Below are 22,204 nucleotides of genomic sequence, written 5' to 3'. Positions count from 1 at the left end.
GACCCCGATAAAGGACACCAGCTTAAACATGTGTAACACAATAAGGTTGATCTTAAACCTACAGCTGTAGCTGACGTTCTGACTTTGATCTGAGCTGGCCAACCTGAGGGCAAGGTCCTGAGATTGTGGGTAGTGAAGGCCTGTGATGAAGGGTCTTGTATAGGGCTGGGGTTATTCATACAATAATCAACGTCAAGTTTTAAGTCAAGTACTCAAGAAAAGATACTGGTTGTCGTGTTCAGGGAAAAGGGCTGCTTTGATCTACAGTGATTAAATTAATGTATGTGTTACAGCATTCTTTTTGAATCTGAGGTCCTGTATTTCTGATCAGGTATCTGACACATAGAGCTTCTTGTTATTATTATTATTAGTATTATTATTATCATTATAAAAATGTGGTGTGGAAATAAGACTAATTTTAAAATATGCTGTTATTACAGTTTTTAAGAGAAGATGACTAAATAATATTATTAAAATGTTAATGAGACAAGTTTCTTATATTTATTTTGGGGTAAATTAATTATTGTATTAAGTAATAAAAAACAATAATCAATAAATTAGTCATTAGATTAATAGACTAATAATCTTTAGATTGATTGAGAAAAAAATGATGAATAGGTGCAGCCCTCATCTTGGAGGGGCAATAATCAATAATCAATAAATTAGTCATTAGATTAATAGACTAATAATCTTTAGATTGATTGAGAAAAAATGATAAATAGGTGCAGCTCTCATCTTGGAGGGGCTCCATCACCTGGCCTGGCAGAGAAGGCCCTGCGCATATCATCGACTGAGGACTGCATTTTAGAGTTCTCTTTCTCCAGCACGGAGGAACGTTTTTTTTTTTTTTTTTTGGGGGGGGGGGGGGTGGGTTCTTTTGAGACGAGGCCACAAAAGAGTCTGTCCATCACTTAGCGACTGAGTGAGTAATGACGTTTCACCATTGGTCTGAATGAGTGTTGATGTTTCCCCATTGGTCATTGCTCTTTCAAAATGAATAGCTGCTTACAGTCCTGTATGACTGTATTTCTCATTTTCTGTTACCACTGTAGCATGATGGCATGCCAAAATTAGCAAGCTACCTAACTAACTAGCCAGCTGCTACATGAGTAAAACTTGATGATTCTTCCACCGCTCTTGTCACAGTCAAGAGACAACCTCTGAGGCTGAAAAATGAAGCCTACACTTAAGTGCCAAAAACTGCAGTTTGTCTAATGTCCACTTGAGGCTGGCTCCAAGAGCGAGTCAATCACCATACGCCCGCATGTTAAAATGTCCAACTTTACAGCAGAAATAAACATGTTTACAGCCTGGTAAAAAAAAATTAGGGCTGCAACTAATGATTATTTTCATTGTCGACTAATCTGTCGATTATTTCTTCGATTAGTTGACTAATCATTTTATCGAGAAATGTGTTAAAATGTTGAAAAATGTCTGTCTGTCTCCCCCAAACCCCAAAATGATGTCATCTGATGTCTTGTTCCATACTCACACCAAAAGGTTTTAGTTCACCGTCATGGGAGAGTGTGTAAAGCTGCCAATATTTGAACGGAAGAAGCTGCAATAAGAGTATTTTGGGGTACTTTTATAGTACTTTTCTATGAAAAATGACTCAAACCGATTAGTCGACAACTAGAATAGTCACTGATTATTTTAATAGTCGATTGTATAGTCATTGATTAGTCAACTAATCGTTGCAACCCTAGTCTCTATACCTGATTTCAACATTTGTGGCCAGTGTACAGGGTGCCAAATTTTTATATAACTCACCTGTTAAAATGTTACTGCTTAAAGTTAATTATGGGCTGGGCCACTTTGAGTGACAGGCTGTCTGCTGATTGAGTCCTCGGCTTCTCATTCAGATCCACCCTTCACTCCTCCACAGCCCCACTCTCTTGCCCAAATAAGCCACTTCTGGCTCCAAAAAATCAAGATGGCAACAGCCGAAAAGCAGAACTCTAGGAACTCAACTCACAGTAGCTACATCTGTTATTCAGTCTACAGCCAAAGCGTAGGAAAGCACATTGCAGATGAGTGACAACTTTGTTTGACTCATTTTTTGAAATCACTGTAATGCTAGCATAAAACTAAGGTGGAATTATCAAGTTAGCTAGCTAGCTAGCCAGCCGCAGACGAAATGGCAACGTGGATAGAGGAAAGAGAGGATCATCTCAACAATTTTGACTGTTAAAAATTGGTCCACGCTTTTGTTACCTCAAGGCTGGATTATTGTAACTCTCTATTATCAGGTAGCTCTAGTAAGTCCTTAAAAACTCTCCAGAATGCAGCAGCACGTGTACTAACAGGAACTAAGAAATGAGATCATATTTCTCCTGTTTTAGCTTCGCTGCACTGGCTCCCTGTAAAATCCAGAATTGAATTTAAAATCCTACTGTTAACTTATAAAGCTCTAAATGGTCAAGCTCCGTCATATCTTAGAGAGCTCATAGTGCCTTATTATCCCACCAGAACACTGCGCTCTGACAACGCAGGGTTACTCGTGGTCCCTAAAGTCTCCAAAAGTAGATCAGGAGCCAGAGCCTTCAGCTATCAGGCTCCTCTCCTGTGGAATCATCTTCCTGTTACGGTCCAGGAGGCAGACACCGTCTCCACATTTAAGACTAGACTTAAGACTTTCCTCTTTGATTAAGCTTATAGTTAGGGCTGGCTCAGGCTTGCCTTGTACCAGCCCCTAGTTAGGCTGACTTAGGCCTAGTCTGCCGGAGGACCCCCCTATAATACACTGGGCACCTTCTCTCCTTCTCTCTCTCTCTCTCTCTCTCTCTCGTATTCTATTACTGCATCTTGCTAACTCGGCCATTCTGGATGTCACTAACTCGGCTTCTTCTCCGGAGCCTTTGTGCTCCACTGTCTCTCAGATTAACTCATATCGCAGCGGTACCTGGACAGCTTGACGTGTGTGGTTGTGCTGCTGCCGTGGTCTTGCCAGATGCCTCCTGCTGCCGCTGCCATCATTAGTCATTAGTCATACTTCTACTGTTATTATACACATATGACTATTGTCACACATGTATACTGCCAGATATTAATACATACTTTCAACATATTGTACCACAGTAGCCAGAACTATAACTATAATATTATTACTTTCAATAATGTTGTTGTAAGCTACTGTCATTACCTGCATCTCTCTCTCTCTCTCTCTCTCTGTCTCATTGTGTCATGCGGATTACTGTTAATTTATTATGCTGATCTGTTCTGTACGACATCTATTGCACGTCTGTCCGTCCTGGAAGAGGGATCCCTCCTCAGTTGCTCTTCCTGAGGTTTCTACCGTTTTTTTTTTCCCCGTTAAAGGGGTTTTTTTGGGGAGTTTTTCCTTATCCGCTGCGAGGGTCATAAGGACAGAGGGATGTCGTATGCTGTAAAGCCCTGTGAGGCAAATTGTGATTTGTGATATTGGGCTTTATAAATAAAATTGACTGATTGAATTGATTTCACATATAGTTATACATCCTTGGTCCTTAAATTAAATTCATTATGGACGTGGACTTAAAATCATTGTTTTATTTTATAGCCTTGCTGCCCTGGCTTTTGGCCTTTGTGCCCTAAAAAATTGACAACACAAAATTTTGCCCCTCATTTTTCCCCTAAAATGATGAAATTCCAGACCTGATTGAAAGTATATATTAATATCTGATAGTATACATATGTGACAATACTCATGTGTATAAGAACAGTAGAAGTATGACTAATGATAACAGTAGCAGAAGGCATCAGGCAGGACCACAGCAGCAGCACAACCACACACATCACACTATCCAGGCACCACTGCGATATAAGTTATCCTGCGAGACAGTGGAGCACAAAGGCTCCGGAGAAGAAAGCGAGTTAGTGACATGCAGTACAGCCGAGTTAGCGAGAGGCAGTGACAGGACATGAGTGTTAGCAAAGGAGAGAAACAGAGACAGAGAGACAGAGAGAGAGATAGAGAGAGAGAGACACACAGAGAGAGAGAGAAGGAGAGAATGTGCTCAGTGTATTATAGGAGGTCCCCCGGCAGACTAGGCCTAAGTCAGCCTAACTAGGGGCTGGTACAAGGCAAGCCTGAGCCAGCCCTAACTATAAGCTTTATCAAACAGTAAGCAGTCTTAAGTCTAGTCTTAAATGTGGAGACGGCGTCTGCCTCCCGGACCGCAACAGGAAGATGATTCCACAGGAGAGGAGCCTGATAGCTGAAGGCTCTGGCTCCTGATTTACTTTTGGTGACTTTAGGGACCAAGAGTAAGCACAGTGTCCTGGTGGGATAAATGGGCATTATGAGCTCACTAAGATATGACGGAGCCTGACCATTTAAAGCTTTGTAAGTTTAAAACAGTAGGATTTTAAATTCAATTCTGGATTTTACAGGGAGCCAGTGCAGAGAAGCTAAAGCAGGAGAAATATGATCTTGTTTCTTAGTTCCTGTTAGTATACGTGCCACTGCGTCTGAATTAGCTGGAGTTTTTAAAGACTTGTTAGAGCTACCTGATAATAGGGAGTTACAGTAATCCAGCCTAGAGGTAACAAAAGCGTGGACCAATTTTTCTGCATCTTTTCGGGTCAGGATAGGCCTAATTTTCGCAATATTACACAAATGAAAAAACGCAGTCAGTGAGGTTTGTTTTAAATGGGAATTAAAAGACAAATCTTGGTCAAATATTATTCAGAGGTTTCTTACAGTAGTGCTAGAGGCCAGAGCAATGCCATCCAGAGAAACCATATCATCAGATAAAGAGTCTCTGAGTTGTTTAGGGCCAAGAACAATAACTTCAGTTTTGTCTGAATTTAACATCAGGAAATTGGTGCTCATCTAGGTTTTTATGTCTTTAAGGCATTTTTGAAGTTTACTTAATTGATCAGTTTTTTCTGGCTTTATCGATAAATACAATTGTGTATCATCCACATAACAATGGAAATTTACAGAGTGATTTCTAATGATGTTACCTAAGGGAAGCATAAATAGAGTGAATAGGATTGGTCTGAGCACAGAACCTTGTGGAACTCCAAAACAAACTTCAGTACGTAGAGATGATTCACAATTAACATGAACAAACTGAAAACGATGAGATAAATAAGATTTAAACCAGCTTAGTGCAGAACCTTTAAGGCCAATTAAATGTTCCAGTCTCTGTAGCAGAATTTTGATGGTCAATTATGTCAAATACCACACTAAGATCTAATAAAACAAGAACAGAGACAAGTCCTTTGTCTGAAGTAATCAGAAGATCATTTGTAGTTTTAACTAGTGCTGTCTCAGTGCTATGATGCACTCTAAATCCTGACTGGAATTCCTCAAATAAATTATTATCATGGAGAAAATCAAACAGCTGGTCTGCAACTACTTTCTCAAGGATCTTTGAAAGAAAGGGGAGATTAGAAATTGTTAGAAATAGTTGGCTAACACCTCTGGATCCAGGGTGGGCTTTTTTAGAAGAGGTTTGATTACAGCTACCTTAAAGGACTGTGGTACACAGCCTGTTAATAAAGATATATTCATCAGAACTAATATGTGAGTTTTAACTAAAGGTAAGACTTCCTTAAGTAGCCTAGTTGGGATGGGGCCTAAGAGACACGTTGATAATTTAGATGAAGAAATCACTGCGGTCAATTGTTGAAGAGAAATCGGGGAGAAGCTATCTAAATATATATTAGGTCTTACAGCTGTGTTTGAGGGCAGATTGGTTCCGTTTGAGGGCAGGAGGTCATGAATTTTGCCTCTAATAGTTAGAATTTTGTCATTAAAAAAGCTCATAAAATCATTACTGCTGAGGGCTAAAGGAATACAAGGCTCAATAGAGCTGTGAAATCTGGGGTTGCTCTTACTTTCTTCTATTAATGCTGAGTAATAGTTTGCTCTGGCATTGCGGAGGCCCCTCGTATACGTTTTGAGACTTTGTTCCCAGATTAAACGAGATTATTCCAGTTTGGTTAATCGCCAATTCCTTTCAAATTTTCACGATATTTGTTTTAATTTTCAGGTTTGAGAGTTATACCAAGGAGCCAACTTTCTTTGCTTTGTTAACTTCTTTTTAAGAGGTGCTACAGAGACAAGTGTTGTTCGCAGCAAGCCTGCAGCGCTATTGACAAGATGATCAATTCAGGAGAGTTTAAAGTTGGTACGGGAAACCACTGTTACAGAAGGACATGGTATTAAATTCAACGTCGATGGAATCTTTGCCTTAAATCTTGCGACAGCACTATCTGATAAACATCTCTTATAGTCACTGTTTCAATTCCATACGTCAGAACTAGATCGAGGGTATGGTTAAAACAGTGAGTGGGTTCATGTACACCCTGACTGAAGCTAATGGAGTCTAATAATGAGATAAACGCAGTAGCCAGGGGGTCATTGTCAACATGAATGTTAAAATCCCCTACAATAATAACTTTATCTGATTTAAGAACTAAACTAGATAAAAATTCTGAGAATTCAGATACAAATTCAGAATACGGGCCAGGAGCACAGTACACTGTAACAAATAAAAGTGGCTGTGAGGTTTTCCAGGTCGGATGTAAAAGACTAAGAAAAAGGCTTTCAAAGGAATTATAATCTAGTTTAGGTTTAGGGTTAACTCCCCCTCCTCGGCCGCTGCCTCAAGGAATGTGGGTATTATTATGACTGGGAGGAGTGGATTCATTTAGACTGACATATTCATCTTGACACAGCCAGGTTTCACTCTCTACACGCATGACTGCACCCCTGCTCACCACAACAACGTCTTAGTGAAGTTCGCGGACGACACTACGGTGGTGGGGCCCATCTCTGAGGGGGATGAGTCTGCCTACAGAGATGAGATTGAACATCTAGCAGCGTGGTACAGAGAGAACAACCTGCTCCTCAACACATCAAAGACCAAGGAGCTGGTGATCGACTACAGGAGGAAAAAAACTGACATCCCACCACTCATCATCAGCGGGGACTGTGTGGAGAGGGTGTCAGACTTCCGCTTCCTGGGTGTCCACATTGAGGACGGCCTGACCTGGAGTGTGAACAGCTCGGAGGCGCTGAAAAAGGCCCAGCAGAGACTACACTTCCTGAGGGTGCTCAGGAAGAATAACATCACACAGAGACTCCTGGTGTCCTTCTACCGGTGCTCCATAGAGAGCATACTAACATACTGTGTATGCGTGTGGTTCACCAGCTGCACAGCAGCCCAGAGGAAAGCGCTCCAGAGGGTCATTAACATGGCCCAGAAAATCGTGAGTTGCCCCCTCCCGTCGCTGGACGACCTTCACAGTGCTTGCTGTGTCAAAAGAGCGCAGAACATTGTAAAGGACACTTCTCACCCTGGACACTCCATGTTCGAACTGCTGCCATCAGGCAGACGATACAGGACAATCAAATCAAGAACAGTTTCTATCCAACAGTAATAATCACCCTCAATGCCATAAAAAACAATCTCTAACACAACACATATATATAATGACGGGATCGTGCAATGACGGAATGAATGGTTGTGTGTGTTTGTGTTTGTTTTTGTATTTATTACTGTAGTGTTTGTTTTTGTATTTATTACTGTAGTGTTAGCTTTTTTTAATGGTGATGCACTGGCTGTTTGACACTTTTTAATTTCGTTGTACATGTCACATGTTACAATGACAATAAAGGACTATTCTATTCTATTCAGTGAGGCTGAGTAAATCAAGATGATTATCTGATATTAATTCATTTACTAACACTGCTTTAGATGTTAGAGACCTGATATTTAACAGTCCACTTTTAATTCTCCTGTTTTGTCTTTCTGTCACAGAAGAGATTTTTATTAGGTTGTTATGCACAACTCCTCTTTGTTTAATTTTAGATTTAGATAATTTAGGTGGTCGGGGGTCAGACACCGTTTATATTAAACTATGGGTGGGTAACTGCACTAGAAGCTCAGATAAGTGTGTAAGACTGCAACTCTGATTCCTGGTCTCAACTCTGGGTTGTCAGGGTTTTGAATTACTAATAAACTTGGCCAGGTTTCTACGTAGATATGAGAGCAGCTCCATCCAAAGTGGGATGAATGCTGTCTCTCCTAATCAGACCAGGTTTTTCCCAGAAAATTTGCCAATGATTGACGAAACCCACATCGTTTGCTGGACACCACCCGAACAGCCAGTGATTAAATGATGACATGCGGCTAAACATCTCATCAGTGGTCTGATTTGGGAGGGAGAGAGAAAACTACGGCGTCCGACATAGTTTTAGCATATTCACACACTGAGGCAACATTAATTTTTGTGACCTCCGATTGGCGTAACCAGATGTCATTGCCGCCAACATGAATAACAATCTTAAATCTTAAACAATATTAAATCTATGTTTAGCCTTAGCCAGCAGTTTTAAATTTGACTCAATGTCGCCCACTCTGGCCCCAGGGATACATCTGACTATGGTTGCTGGTGTTGCTAACTTCACGTTTCTCAAAATAGAGCTGCCAATGACCGGAGTTTTCTCCTCAGTGTGTGTGTCGCTGAGTGGGGAAAAACGGTTGGAAACATGAACAGTGGTGGTGAACAGTGGTTTTCGGCTTGGTACTATGCTTCTCCCAGACAGTTACTCAACCTCCCGGCTGCACGGGGGTTACTGGGGGACCACTAGCAGAGGCTATGCTAAGTGGCTCTGTGCCGGCTACAGGGGGCTGGCTAACTACCGCAGCTACAGAGTAATTTTCCATGGTGCAGAGCCGCGCTTCCACTAAAGGAGGCAGAGGCATAACTGAACATCTGGCACACCGAGCAAGAAAGAGCAGGAGAAGGAGAAGCCATCGCTAAGTGTTAAGCTAATGTAGCCATCAAGGCTAATAACATGCAAACAACAGTTAAGATTAGCAAGAGAGTCGTTAAAGAGAGGAGAGCTATAAGTGCTTAAACAGAACTAGTGTGGGTTAAGACGTGAAGTAGATGTTAAGCATCAGCACAGGTCATTGTGAAAGTTTCACCTGCTGCTGAGACAGTTACTCTCTCCCTATCCTTCCTGACTTATTCTTCTCTAGTTTTGCATTCTGCTAGTGCACTTGTCACTACTGGTAGCATGAGGTGGTACCTGCAGCTCAATCAGGGTGCACAGGTTTTCCAGCTCCCCCAGGATGGCACATCCATGTGTGCTGTTGCAAGAAGATTTGCTGTGTCTCCCTGCACAGTCTCAAGAGCATGGAGGAGATACCAGGACACTGGCCATTACACAAGTCACCAGCATGAGGGCCCGATGCCCTCTAGTGGGACCCGTGCTCACAGCCCAGCACAGTGCAGCTTGATTGGCATTTGTCAGAGAAAAGCAGAATTGGCAGGTCTGCCATTGGTGCCCCGTTCTCTTCACAGATGAGAGCAGGTGTGAAAGTGTCTGGAAATGCCATGGTGAACATTATGCTGCCTGTAACATCATGCAGCATGACTGGTTTGGTGGTGAGTCAGTGGTGGTCTGGGGAAGCATATCCTTGGAGGGTGGCACATACTTCCATGTCATAACCAATGGTACCCTGACTGCTGGTACCTAATGAAATCCTGTGTCAGACCTTATGCTGGTGCAGTGGGCCCTGGGTTCCTCCTAGTGCAGGACAATGCCTGGCCTCATGTGGCCAGTTTGTTGGCAGTTCCTGGATGACGAAGGCATTGATGCCGTTGACTGGCCCTCTTGTTCCCCGACCAAATCCAATTGAGCACCTATGAGACATTATGTATTGGTCCATCAACTGTTACCCACGTCTGAATGACACAACTTTGTCACAGCCTCTTGGCCCACTGGCAATGGCACTACTCCTCCTCCATTCATATATATCCACCCTGATTAGGAGTGATGGGGATCAGCTGCACACTGAAAGACGACAAGGAAAAACACAAAACACAGAGCGTGCCCAAAACGCACAGGCACGAAACAGCCCCTCCCATAAAATCAAACATCTAGTTTGACCATATGGTAAACAACAATAACACAACACTGCCATCTGAATACAAATAAACACCTTACCTAATTTTTACCTCAACACATTTCATACTCATTTTCTTGAGCATTGTATTTTGTGAGGTTTTTGACCTCAATCTCATGTCTACGCAAGGTAAAAAATTCAATAGCCAGAAATTACCTGCAATGAAATCATTAAGCTGCACTCATGCTGCTTCATAATAACCCCACTTTTACATTCACACAATAAACACTATCAATATGAGAGGCAGAATGGAGAAAAGCATTAATGTTCTTTGCACAATTACAAGTCAGAGATATGTGGAATTTCAGACAGCAATTGTATCTTCAATATTGGTTGTTTAATACAATCTGTGTCCACTTTTTCAGGACAGGGACACTGGAAATCATGCCTGCCAGAAGCAAAGAGGGAAGTAACATTTTCTTTTGAGCACCAGTTATCCTCTTTAAGGGAGGAGGCTGGAGTGAATGGGTGGGTCAATAAATCAATATAACTTTGTGCCTTAAGCTAACCAAACCTTAACCCCAAAGGTGGCAGATCAGAAAACAAACTTATTGCATCCGTCAGGTGAGTTTGATATTTGAAAAACATTTTGGTAATAATAGTTAAGTGACGTTTACAATGAAAATGATTTAGTCCATCTATCCATCCATCATCATCCACTTATCCAGGGGCAGGTGGATATGCAAGGCATTCCAAACGTCCCTCTTCCCAGCAATGTTTTTCAGCTCCTCATGGGTGATTCCAAGACATCTCCATGCCACATAAGATATACTGTATATTCTCTCCAGTGTGGTCTACCCGGAGGCCTCCTACCAGTTGGTTATGCGGGAGGTGCCCATGAGGCATCCTAAGCATTTGCACAATCTCCTCAACTGGAAGACGAATGCGTAGGAGCAGCTGCTCTACTCTGAGCTCCCTCCAGATGTATGAGCTCCTCCTCCCCTACCTCTAGGGCTGAGCCCAGCCACCCTGTAGGAATCTCTTTCAGTCGCTTATATCCGCGTTCTCATTCTTCTGGTCACTACCAAAAGCTCATGACCACAGGTGAGGGTTGGAACATAGATGAACCATATTGCGTGATTTGCCTTCTTATTTATGTTCTCTCTTGATTCCTAAAGTCGCCAGGAGCTGTAATCTAAACAACGCCCGCAGCACATTGGACACCAAACCAATCCACTTATCCATCTTGCACTCCATTTTATCCTCACTTGTAAAACAAGACCCTGAGATACTTGAACTTCTTAACTTATGGCAGTAACTCACTCCCGATCCAGAGGGGGTAATCCCTCATTTTTCCTGTAGGTACTGACTCTACGAATCGGCCTGAAAGAAGTTGTAGCAACAAAAAAGAGAAACCAAGGGCAAATCCTGGAGCCAGAACCAGGAGGGGAGCTTGTCAACAAGCACATGGTGGCTGGACCTTGAGACATGGGGCTCAGCTGGGCAAAGTCTGAAAAATCTAAATAGAGCCGCTGCCCTGTGGGCCCACTGCTTGCAGGGATGGGCACTGGGGTCAGGAGCGTTGTAAGCCAGATAGCAGAAAACAGAGGGACCTAGGCCTGCTGACCCCTGGTATCAACGACCGGATATTTATTTATTATTATTATTTATCGTATAGAGTACTTTTATTTTGCTGTGTTACATAAGAAAAGGTTCTGAGTACTTCTTCGAGCTGCTAAGAATTATGAGAGTAAAAAAAAAATGATACTGTCAGAGGTATTCATTCCATCTGCTTCCAAAAGGACAGGAAAATGAAGAATTAGCTGCACTTGAAAAACATACTTGGACAGGTTCCAGGAATGTGGGATTTATGTTCTGCTTTAATAGAGGTAATTGATGTTTTACTTTCACCAGAGAAAAGGCTTCAAGGAATAAGACCATCTTTTCCTTGGTCTCTTGGGGAAACTTTCCTAACAGCAATAGTCTGAAATGGTTTCTCATCTTCATAAAGTCTGTACTTTTCTGCATGACTGAGCCGTTTCCTCCACAAACCACAACAATTTACAGATGTTTCAAGCTGAACTTAAGACTTATGACTTTTCAGCCTTTGGTGTGGAGTTCCTCCTGATGTTTATAGCTTTTTGAGGGCCTGCAGGCAGCTTGTCGAGATACTACTGTGAACTCTGATTGGTTTGTAAGGATTAAATTTCCCCTGGCAACCAAACCAAACTCAGCTTTAACCCGTCCACATGGATTCAGATCCACTGCGAATGTGAGCTCTCATTGTTCATCTCTGGTTGAACCACTCTGTGGTCGACATGCCTGTGGTCGCAGCACTTCATACAGGAATGCACCATGGGATATGGGGAGGGGGGAGAGGTGGATTGTGGGCATTTTATGTGTAGCAGCTCTGGGTGTTGACCAGATATCAGGACCTCGCAGCCTTGAAAAACTAATTACAGCCTGCATTTCACTTTTTTTTGTTTTCCATCTATCTATCTATCTATCTATCTATCCAGCTGTCAGATAACTTGAGATGTAGTGGAGTAGAAGTACCTGAAATTGTCCTTAAGTACAGTAACGCAGTAAATGTACTTTCCACCACTGCAGATCAGTTCCCTTTCTAGGAAAGTTTAAGGAAACTATGAAAACTTAAGTTTTGCCCTCCACTGACTTTATGACATTATTATTCTTCATGTAGCATTGTACCCTTTTGTGTTTTACAGTTGTGATGATGCTTTTACTTTTAAATATTCTGGATCTTTGTGTGGATGTATTCGAATTCTGTTGCTCTTATATATTTTTTTAACTTTTGGAAAACTTCTTTTTTATTTGCTCCAACACACTGCTGTCAAAGAGGGAAATAAAGAGTGAAAATGCTTGAACGAAAAGCATTTAGTTATATACACAAACACTTCGACCAGCTCTGCCCAGCATTTTCAACAGGAAACAGACTTTTCTACGTTTCTATTTTTTCTAAACTCTGAATTTCTCTCCAGAGGACCATAAAGTTTTAAAATGAGCTGAATTGCTTCATGTCACAACGTCTTTCCCAGCTAAAGAGGTGAAAAATGACAATACATAAAACATAAAACATATCTTTAAAAGCAACACTGTCACCCAAGCAGCGTGTCCTGACACAACAAATCAAACGACCCTGGGTGTCTCAAATACTTTGGAGTCCAGGACGACGTGTGATCCCTTCAGTGTCAGAGGCCACCACAGCTGTGGGACGACAAATGGTCTGATTTGTTTAAACGGTGGAAACATTTGGAGAAATATTGATTACTGTGTTTAAACTGTTGAGACTTTTCAGGATAAATCATCAGCTTGTTTAAATAACAGATCAGTAATTAGTTCACACACGCATTAAAACAGCATCATCAAGCTGTGGTGAAAGTTCTGCTCAAAAACACCCCGCAGATATGGATGGAATCAGACAGGCAGCATCAGCAGTGTAATTTACCAACAGACCCTGAACACAAAACTGTAAGTCTGTCTTATTAGGGTGACATATTTGGAGGGTTTCACCTCTGTCTTATTGCTGCAGGATCTTAAAGCAAATTTTTGTGCAAATTACCCGCGTGTATATAGCCACTGGACAGTTTTTTTGGAGTATTTTGCAACTGGCAAATATTTGCCCTTAACGGCTATGAAAGGTTGTGCTAACTACAGTGGCATGCAAAAGTTTGGGCACCCCTGGTCAAAATTTAATTTACTGTGAATAGTTAAATGAGTAGAACATGAACTGATTTCCAAAAGGCATCACGTTAAAGATGAAACATGCTTTTCAATATTTAAAGCAAGATTAGTGCATTGTTTTTGTTTTGTACAATTTTAGAGTGAAAAAAGGAAATAAGCACCATGCAAAAGTTTGGGCACCCCAAGAAATTTGAGCTCTCAGACAACTTTTACCAGGGTCTCAGGCATTAATTAGCTTGTTAGGGCTCTGGCTTGCTCACAATCATCGTTAGGCAAGGCCAGGTGATGCACATTTCAAAGCTGTCGTTATAAATACCCTGACTTCTGAAACCATGACCTGTCAATCAGCAGCCATGGGCTCCTCTTAACAGCTCTAATCGCACTCTGAATACTAAAATAACTGATGCTCACAAAGCAGGAGAAGACTCTAAGAAGATAGCAAAGTGTTTTCAGGGAGCGGTTTCCATAGTTCATAATGTAATTTAGAAATGGCAGTTAACGAGAACTGTGGAGGTCAAATTGAGGTCTGGAAGAGCTGCACGTAGGATTGTTAGAAAGGCAACTCAAAAGCCCGCTTGACCGCAAAAGACCTGCAGACAGATTTTTCAGACTCTAGAGTGGTGGTGTGTTATTCTACTGTGCAGCTGTGCAGTGACACCTGTACAAATATGACTTTCATGGAACAGTCATCAGAAGAAAACCTTTCCTGTGTCTTTAACACAAAATTAAGCGTCAGAAGTTTGCAAAGGAACATCGAAAAAAGCCTGATGCTTTTTGGAAACAAGTCCCATGGAGTGATGAAGTTAGAAAATAACTTTTTGGACAAAGGTATGTTTGGAGAAAAAAGGGTGCAGAATTTCATAAAAAGAACACCGGTCCAACTGTTAAACACGGGACTGGTTTGATCATGCTTTGGGCTTGTGTTGCAGCCAGTGGCACGGGGAACATTTCACAGGTAGAGAGAAGAATGGGTTCAGTTAAATTCCAGCAAATTCTGGAAGCAAATATCACACCAATAGTAAAAAAGTTGAAGATGAAGAGAGGATGGCTTCTACAACAGGGCAATGAGCCTAAGAACACCTCGAAATCCAGAGTAGTCTGAGTGGGCGGAAGTTCGCTGCATAGATCAGCCTCTCATTGGGCGCAACGAGCCACCCGCTGAAGTCCCGCCCTACCACCTTGTGTAGCAGTTTTCAACACGTCCTTTACTAACTTTTGCGGTGTTTGATCTCGCGGGGATGTAGCCATTTTTCTGCCATGGTTCGCGTCCTGTACGCAATATTTTTGTGGGCGTGTTACACCAAAACCTGTTTCCCCCCGGCAATATTTTTGCAAGCGCACCATTGCTGGCACTGCCAACAACGATTGTGATTGGTTGAAAGAAATAAAAAAAGCCGGGGCGTTTTTTTCTCCAATCTTAAAGTGAGAGTCGGCGCAGCCAGACCTTTCTTTTCTTGAGAAAGGTCTGGTGAGCGAGACTACCTAAAGAGGAGCAAGCTGAAGGTTTTGCCATGGCCGTCATAGTCCCCCAACCTAAACATCATTAAAAATCTGTGGATAGACCTCAAAAGAGCAGTGCATTCAAGAGGGCCCAAGAATCTCACAGAACTAGAAGCCTTTTGCAGGAAGAATGGGTGAAAAACCCCAAACAAGAATTGAAGGACTCTTAGCCAGATACAAAAAGTGTTTAGAAGCTGCGATACCTGCCAAAGGCACTCTGGCACCTTAACTATTTTCAAAGTAAAAAAATCATCCCCGTTCAGAATCAGTATACTTTAATAGTGAATTAGAAAAAAATGCCTTCTGGCACCCTTTCACAGCCCAGCTTTGGCCCATGGACCACAAGTTGAATGTCACTGCTGTAGCAGATCCTCCCAGCTGCCCACCAACATCTTTAGATGTTGATATGTGGTTGAATTTAGGTTGTGACATCAAGTGACCAATTTCAATATTATGAATAATGGATGTCACCCATTGGTTTGTGGACTACCATTTTGAGGCCTCAAAGTTGGCATTTCAGCCATCCCCATCTTGTTTTTTGGAGCCAGAAGTGACCATATTTGGACCAGAGGGTGGAGCTTACTTAAATGGTCAGGCTCCATCATATCTTAGAGAGCCCACTAGAACACTGCGCTCTGAGAATACAGGGTTACTCGTGGTCCCTAAAATCTCCAAAAGTAGATCAGGACCCAGAGCCTTCAGCTATCAGGCTCCTTTTCTGTGGAATCACCTTCCTGTTTTGGTCTGGGGGGCAGACACCGTCTCCACATTTAAGACTAGACTTAAAGAGGCAACAGATAGCATCTTTTCCTAAATATATCATTATAAAAATAATGTGGGTTGCAAAGGGTAGAGGCCACAGTAAAATCAGACTATCAGCGTTTACATAGGTTACTTAGTGGCTTTGCAATAAGCTTCTGCCACCGATGCCAAAATTTCAAGGAAAAAATCTGCTTTACGGCAGTAAACGTGTCATGTATTGCGAAATTGGTCAGTCAGCCAATCAGGAATTGGAGTGGGTCATTATGAGGAGTTGGGCATGAGATAGTTGAGTCACGAGCACAATGGCAGAGGGACAAAGTTTGGAGAATAGTGAAAAACGGCCTAGCAAAAGAAAACGAGCTCCTCTGTCTGAGGTGGCAAAGATATCAGAAAGGAGAGTGATAAAAGAAGAGGAAAAACAAGAGTAAACCTCAGTCAGGCGTTCAAGAGATGGAGGGAGCTCCGTGACCAAAGAGGCTTCAAAACTGATGTCCAGCTAGCTTTCTTTCTAATGGATCAGTAAGTACACGGCTAAATGTTAACTAGACAAGCGAAGACTGTACTGTACTGGCTGCTAGTTAATTCCTAGCTGGCCAGCATCGCAAATCACCGCAACCAGGGACCGGGTAGCGAGTGTTGGTCGGCTGACATCCTCGTTGCCATTCTACGGCAGCCCTCGGACAGTGATATCCCCCTCCCTTCCTTCTGTTCTATCGTGAATGACTGTGTGGACGTGCTGACGTATTGCGGTAAGCGAGTTGTGCCTGATGCCGCCTACTGCTGCTGTTATTAGTCATACTTTTACTGTTATTATACACCAGAGATGGGGACTCGAGTCATTGTCAATTGGACTTGAGTCAACTCGAGTCGCTGTTTTGATGACTTGTGACTTGACTTGACAAAAAATAAAAGACTTGAGACTCATTAAAGACTCAGGACTTGACTTGACTTGAGACATGATGACTTGAATGACTTGAGTGTTATTCACATCATGTTTTCAGTTAGAATATAAAATTAATAAATTAATTTAAAAAATAATGTCGATTACCTGGTAGGAGCGCAGGCTGAGAACAATCAGTCATGCCCTCTCTACGTACCTTACGTGTTTATTGGAGAAACAGGCCCTCTTACATCAGATAGGCATCAACATGTCAGCAGGAGGGGTACCGAGAGTCATCGTCTTTGGCTTTCGGAATTACCATTATTACGGCAAAAGACGAACAGCACAGTGCAAGACATGCGGCATAAACATCTCGGACAGCCAGGCGACAACTTCTAACTTTGTTCGTCATTTGAAGAGCCATTCTGCCCAGTAAGTGCTTGTCAATTAGCTAATATTATCTGGTTAGTTGGTAGTTAGCTAACGTTAGCTTGATACGATACGGGGGTGGGGTGGGTGGGGGGGGGGGGGGGGGGTTGGTCGGGTTGGTGGAACTTGTTTTCTAATTTATTTGCTAACATTAACCCCAGAAAACGTGAGCGAACATTCTGTCCGGGTCATCACAAGACCGGTTGTACATTTTATGAACGAGCAACACAGGGTTAAATGAGCTAAATGGGTGATTTTGGCCGCTGCCTTGGTTAGTGTGTGTGTGCGTGTGTGTGTGTGTGTGTGTGTGTGTGTGTGTACTGACAGTTACTTATATCTTGTCTTTTCACTTTATTAAGATCAGAGTCTGCAGGTAAAATTACAATAATAAGGGGACTTGACTTGGACTTGACTTGACCTATTACAGGACTTGACTTGACTTGACTTGACTTGACATAACCTGTGACTTGTCTTGACTTGCCCAAGAAAAAATGACTTGGGACTTACTTGAGACTTGAAGGTTAAGACTTGAGACTTACTTGAGACTTGCACATGTGTGACTTGGTCCCATCTCTGTTATACACATATGATTTTTGTCACATACATAAACTATCATATATTAATATATACCTTCTACATATTGTACCACAATAGCCGTAATTATTATTATAATATTATTACTTTAATTAATGTTGTTGTAAGCTATTATCATGACTTACTGTCCTGCATCTCTCTCTGTCTCTGTCTCTCTTTATGTATCATTTTGTCATACGGATTACTGTAAATGTATTATGTTGATCTGTTCTGTACGTCATCTATTGCACATCTGTCCGTCCCGGAAGAGGGATCCCTCCTCAATTGCTCTTCCTGAGGTTTCTAACATTTTTTTCCCCATTAAAGGGTTTTTTTGGGGGGAGTTTTTCCTTATCTGCTGTGAGGGTCCAAAGGACAGAGGAATGTCATATGCTGTAAAGCCCTCTGAGGCAAATTGTTATTTGTGATATTGGGCTTTATAAATAAAATTGAATTGATTGATTGATTGATTGATTGATTGATTGATTGAAGGAGTGGGGGGTGGATCAGACTAAGAAGCTGAAGACTCTATCAGTAGTCTGCCTGTCACTCAAAGAGGCTCGCCTTTATATATACGTAACTTTAAGCCTAAACAGATGAGTTCTATAAAGGTTTAGCCCCCGTACAGTTTTCATGAATGCTGAAATTAGCTTTAGACACCAAAACTGTTTTTTGAGCCAGGTTGTAAACATGTTTATATCTCTTGTAAAGTTGGACATTTTAACATAGGGGTCTATGGGGATTGACTCGCTCTTGGAGCCAGCCTCAAGTGGACATTAGAGGAACTGCAGTTTCTGGCACTTCAGTGTTTGCTTCATTTTTCAGCCTTGGAGGTTGCCACTTGGAAGAAAGGTCAATTTCACATAGAATACTATCAAGAGATGACATTAACATTTTGTTGTTTTTCACTTGTGTTGGTAAGTCACTAAAACCTAATATTTTCCAAACTAGAACAAAACCCAATGTCTGCAAAATGTCATAACATCAACATCCAGACATTTGAAATATCATCAACCCAATTTACATTCCAACCAAAATTTAACCTCTGTCCGACATAAGAGTCCAACATGTTTCTGACGTCCAGTGCCAGCTGGGCTGTTAAAGGCTTGAAGTGACTGCATTTACAAAAAGAGGTACATGGCATTTATTCAGTTTTGTTTCATGAGTTTGTTTTAATAGTAATAACAGAGTCTTGACATTGGGCCTAATGCAAGAATGGAATTTTCTCCTTCTTTGAATGGTTGACTGAAGAATAGCGTCTTATAATGTCTGTAAAGTTTGAATATGCAAGCAAAATGAATTTAATTTTTATTTACCTTTACATACATATATATATATATATATAGTATATATATATATATATATATATATATATATATATATATATATATATATATATATATATATATATATACATATATACACACGCACATATATATATATATATATACACATAACTGACTTCATTAAAATTACTTCTGGGCTGATACAGACCTGAATAGATCACAGCAGTTATAGTTTGAAATTTCAGCAATTAACTCAAAAATTTGATAAATTGACTCAGCTGCAGTTAAATATGGAGATAACACACACACGCGCGCGCGCGCGCACACGCACAGACACACCCACACACACACACACACTCTCTCCGAGCTGTTACCTGTGAAGACAGCAGGTTACAGTCGATGTGAACTCCCCGCCCAGTCTTCTGTCGTTGCAGCAGGGCGGCCATGATGGCTCCGTGTGCATACAGTCCCGTTGCCAGGTCCGTCATGGCAACACCTGGACGCACTGGCTCACCATCCTGCTAGCAGAAGCATTGCATTATTGGAGGTGAGGGTGAGGGTTGTGACATAGTGGATGCTACATCACAAACTTCTCAACTTCTGACATGGTGGCTAGGGACAACACGGAGCCTGAGCTGGCTACAGTGAACGCCGCCTCGTTATACAGATGTAAGTTACACATGTTTTTTGCACTAGCATTGTTTTTTGGTAGTAGTCAGATGACGTTAGAGATTTGATATGGCTGTGGAAATTTAATTAGTTTAGTTTAGTTTATTTAGTTTATCAAGGGACAGTGTGCAATAGCATTAATCATTTACAAGAAATGAGGAGATGGTTGCACCAGATTTAGCTATAACTGCTAATTTCCATCTGTAGTCCCAACATATGATTTACAATATACACAGACCACAATCTAAAATACAAAGAAGAAACCTAAAATACAGATGAACAGTGGACAGCACAGAGACAATAGAGACATACAATTTCCACATTTAAATCTGAGTCCAGGACAACACCAAGATTTCTTGTGTGACTAGTTATAAAAGAGAGAGGGCCTCAAGGTGAGAGCTGACATTCTTTCTGTCTGTGGCCCGAAGACAATTACTTTGGTCTTATCTAGGGTTGGGACTCGTTAGGATTTTAACGATTCTGATTCCTTACCGATTCTTTCTTAACAGTCCGATTCCTTACTGATTCCTCTTACCGATTCCTACATTATATTCATTATACTTGCTATACTTAAACAAGTATATAATAAACATAAATGCAATCATACAAATACAAAAACTTTATTCTAACTGTTGCACAGTACAATTAGATGAAAATACACATTTGTGTGTGGTGTGTATTTCAGATTTAGAGCTCGTATCATCTCCCTGAGAATATATAACAACAAAAAGTGATTCTCTGATTTCTACAGTAACACCTTATGTGACAACACCTGAACACAACACACACACATTGGCTGTTTGTTTCTACCGCTCCCCTCGCTGGAAGCCTCGGACCTCCTGCCGCCAGCCTCCGTCTTGATTAAACGCTGAAAATTAAATAAAAGAGGGAGACAGGTTTTTCCTATTTTATCTTATTTTGTTATATTTCTCCCTCTCCCCTCGCTGGAAGCCTCGGACCTCCCGCCACCCACTCCCGTCTCAAACACGGAGGTCTCCCTCTCCACTGAGCACCCACGGTGCACACCTGGCCTGTTAAATAGCCTGTAACCATAACAACTGTGTGACACAAACTCAGTGCTTTAGTCATTAAATAATGTCGGGCTCGGTCGGGTTCGGAAAGAAATATGCGGCCCGTGCCACACTCTAATGGAAATGCACGTGACGGGTTTTTTTTTTACAATCTAGGAACCGTTTGAAGGAACCGTTACTCCAATTGTGATGGAACCGGTTCCGGAACTGGAACTTTGGACCCGGTTCCAAAAAAGAACCGGATCTGGATCCCAACCCTAGTCTTATCTCTGTGGAGTTGGACAAGTTTGTTTCCTTTTCCTGCATTAATTTTATATAAATTTCTATTTAAGTAGCCTATAATGTTACATAATGCAGGAGGGCAACTGTTGGGTGGGTGCAGCTGCTTAGAAGCTGGGAAGAGGCAATCTCATTTCATCTTTTATTTTTTTCTTCCAGGTGGGTGAAAATCACCTGCAGCAAAGCCAATCATAACTCTTTACTTAATGCTGTTGCAGAATTATAATTGTACTATTGTTCATAAAGTTTTAAGCTCAGCTAACGGAGCTGACATCAGCTGTCAGCTGTTGCCCAAAATTGTTACGCACTCTCATTGCACGTCCACTAGAGACTGACATTTTTTGGGGATTCCCTTTGGTCACAGGATTCCTGTGGGATTCCCCCTGGATGGGAGTTAATTTCACATCTCATCACATGACTGACACAAAACAGGGAAAAAAGTCAACAGGAACAGGCGTGACAGGAATCATAATATTTATATTGAGTGAACAATGTGAAATCGGCAGCTATTAGTTTGTTTTCAGAGAGCCTTGTTTTATGGTAAACATTTAAAGAAAAATGGATCATTTTTTAAGATAATATTATTATGATGCATAATTTTCGTTAGCACAATAATGGTTATTCCTTTTATCTGACCAAGCTAATGGACTCACTGCTAGTTATTTCCCACATGATTGTAGCAATTAGAATCAGAATATGTTTTACGACCAAGTACGTTTTCACTTACAAAGAATTTGCCTTGGTGTTTGGTGCAAACAATAAAGATATCAAGAGGAAATAAAATACAAGCCAAAGTATTGCAACAGTCAATAAAATAAATATAGAATAGAAAATTACAGTAAAAATACGAAAAATATACTTTAAAAATATTAATGTGACAAAATTATTTACACTATAGCTGTTTCAGCTGTTAGAAGGTATTTCAGCATTATGCTATACTGATTGAAATGGTTAGTTTTTATATATGAATACGCAGTTCTAATGCGGATAAACAGTTTTCCATTATCAAAAAACAAAACACGGTAACAGGTTGGGGCAGAAGCATTCCCGGAACCCATCGGCTGTATTCGGCGTCTGACTTCCAGCAGACGCCGATACAGCCTCTGGGGGCAGACCCCCGATTTTTTGGCATTCCGGTTTGATTTGGACGGAGGAGGCGAATTTCCGTTTCCAACTTCTGTTTATATATAAGTAAATATGCTGAACCATTGCGATGGATTCAGAGTTTGCAGTGACGCCAAT

At 41.4% G+C, this 22,204-nt stretch overlaps 1 protein-coding gene across 12 annotated transcripts in view; it reads right to left on the bottom strand.

Moving 5' to 3' along the window:
* Positions 1-22,204, bottom strand: part of sugct (succinyl-CoA:glutarate-CoA transferase) — a 317,331-nt gene that overhangs the window by 257,553 nt on the left and 37,574 nt on the right. For all 12 annotated transcript variants that reach the window (XM_078162592.1, XM_078162589.1, XM_078162590.1 and 9 more), the window contains exon 8: positions 19,358-19,501. In XM_078162592.1, coding sequence (XP_078018718.1) covers positions 19,358-19,501 — 144 coding nt within the window. The remainder of the gene's footprint in view (positions 1-19,357; positions 19,502-22,204) is intronic.

The sequence above is a fragment of the Epinephelus lanceolatus genome, chromosome 20 (assembly GCF_041903045.1).
Source record: "Epinephelus lanceolatus isolate andai-2023 chromosome 20, ASM4190304v1, whole genome shotgun sequence".
NCBI classification, from domain to species: Eukaryota; Metazoa; Chordata; class Actinopteri; order Perciformes; family Serranidae; genus Epinephelus; species Epinephelus lanceolatus.
The sequence above is the reverse complement of the archived record's forward strand: the minus strand, read 5'-3'. Positions and strand labels throughout refer to the sequence as shown.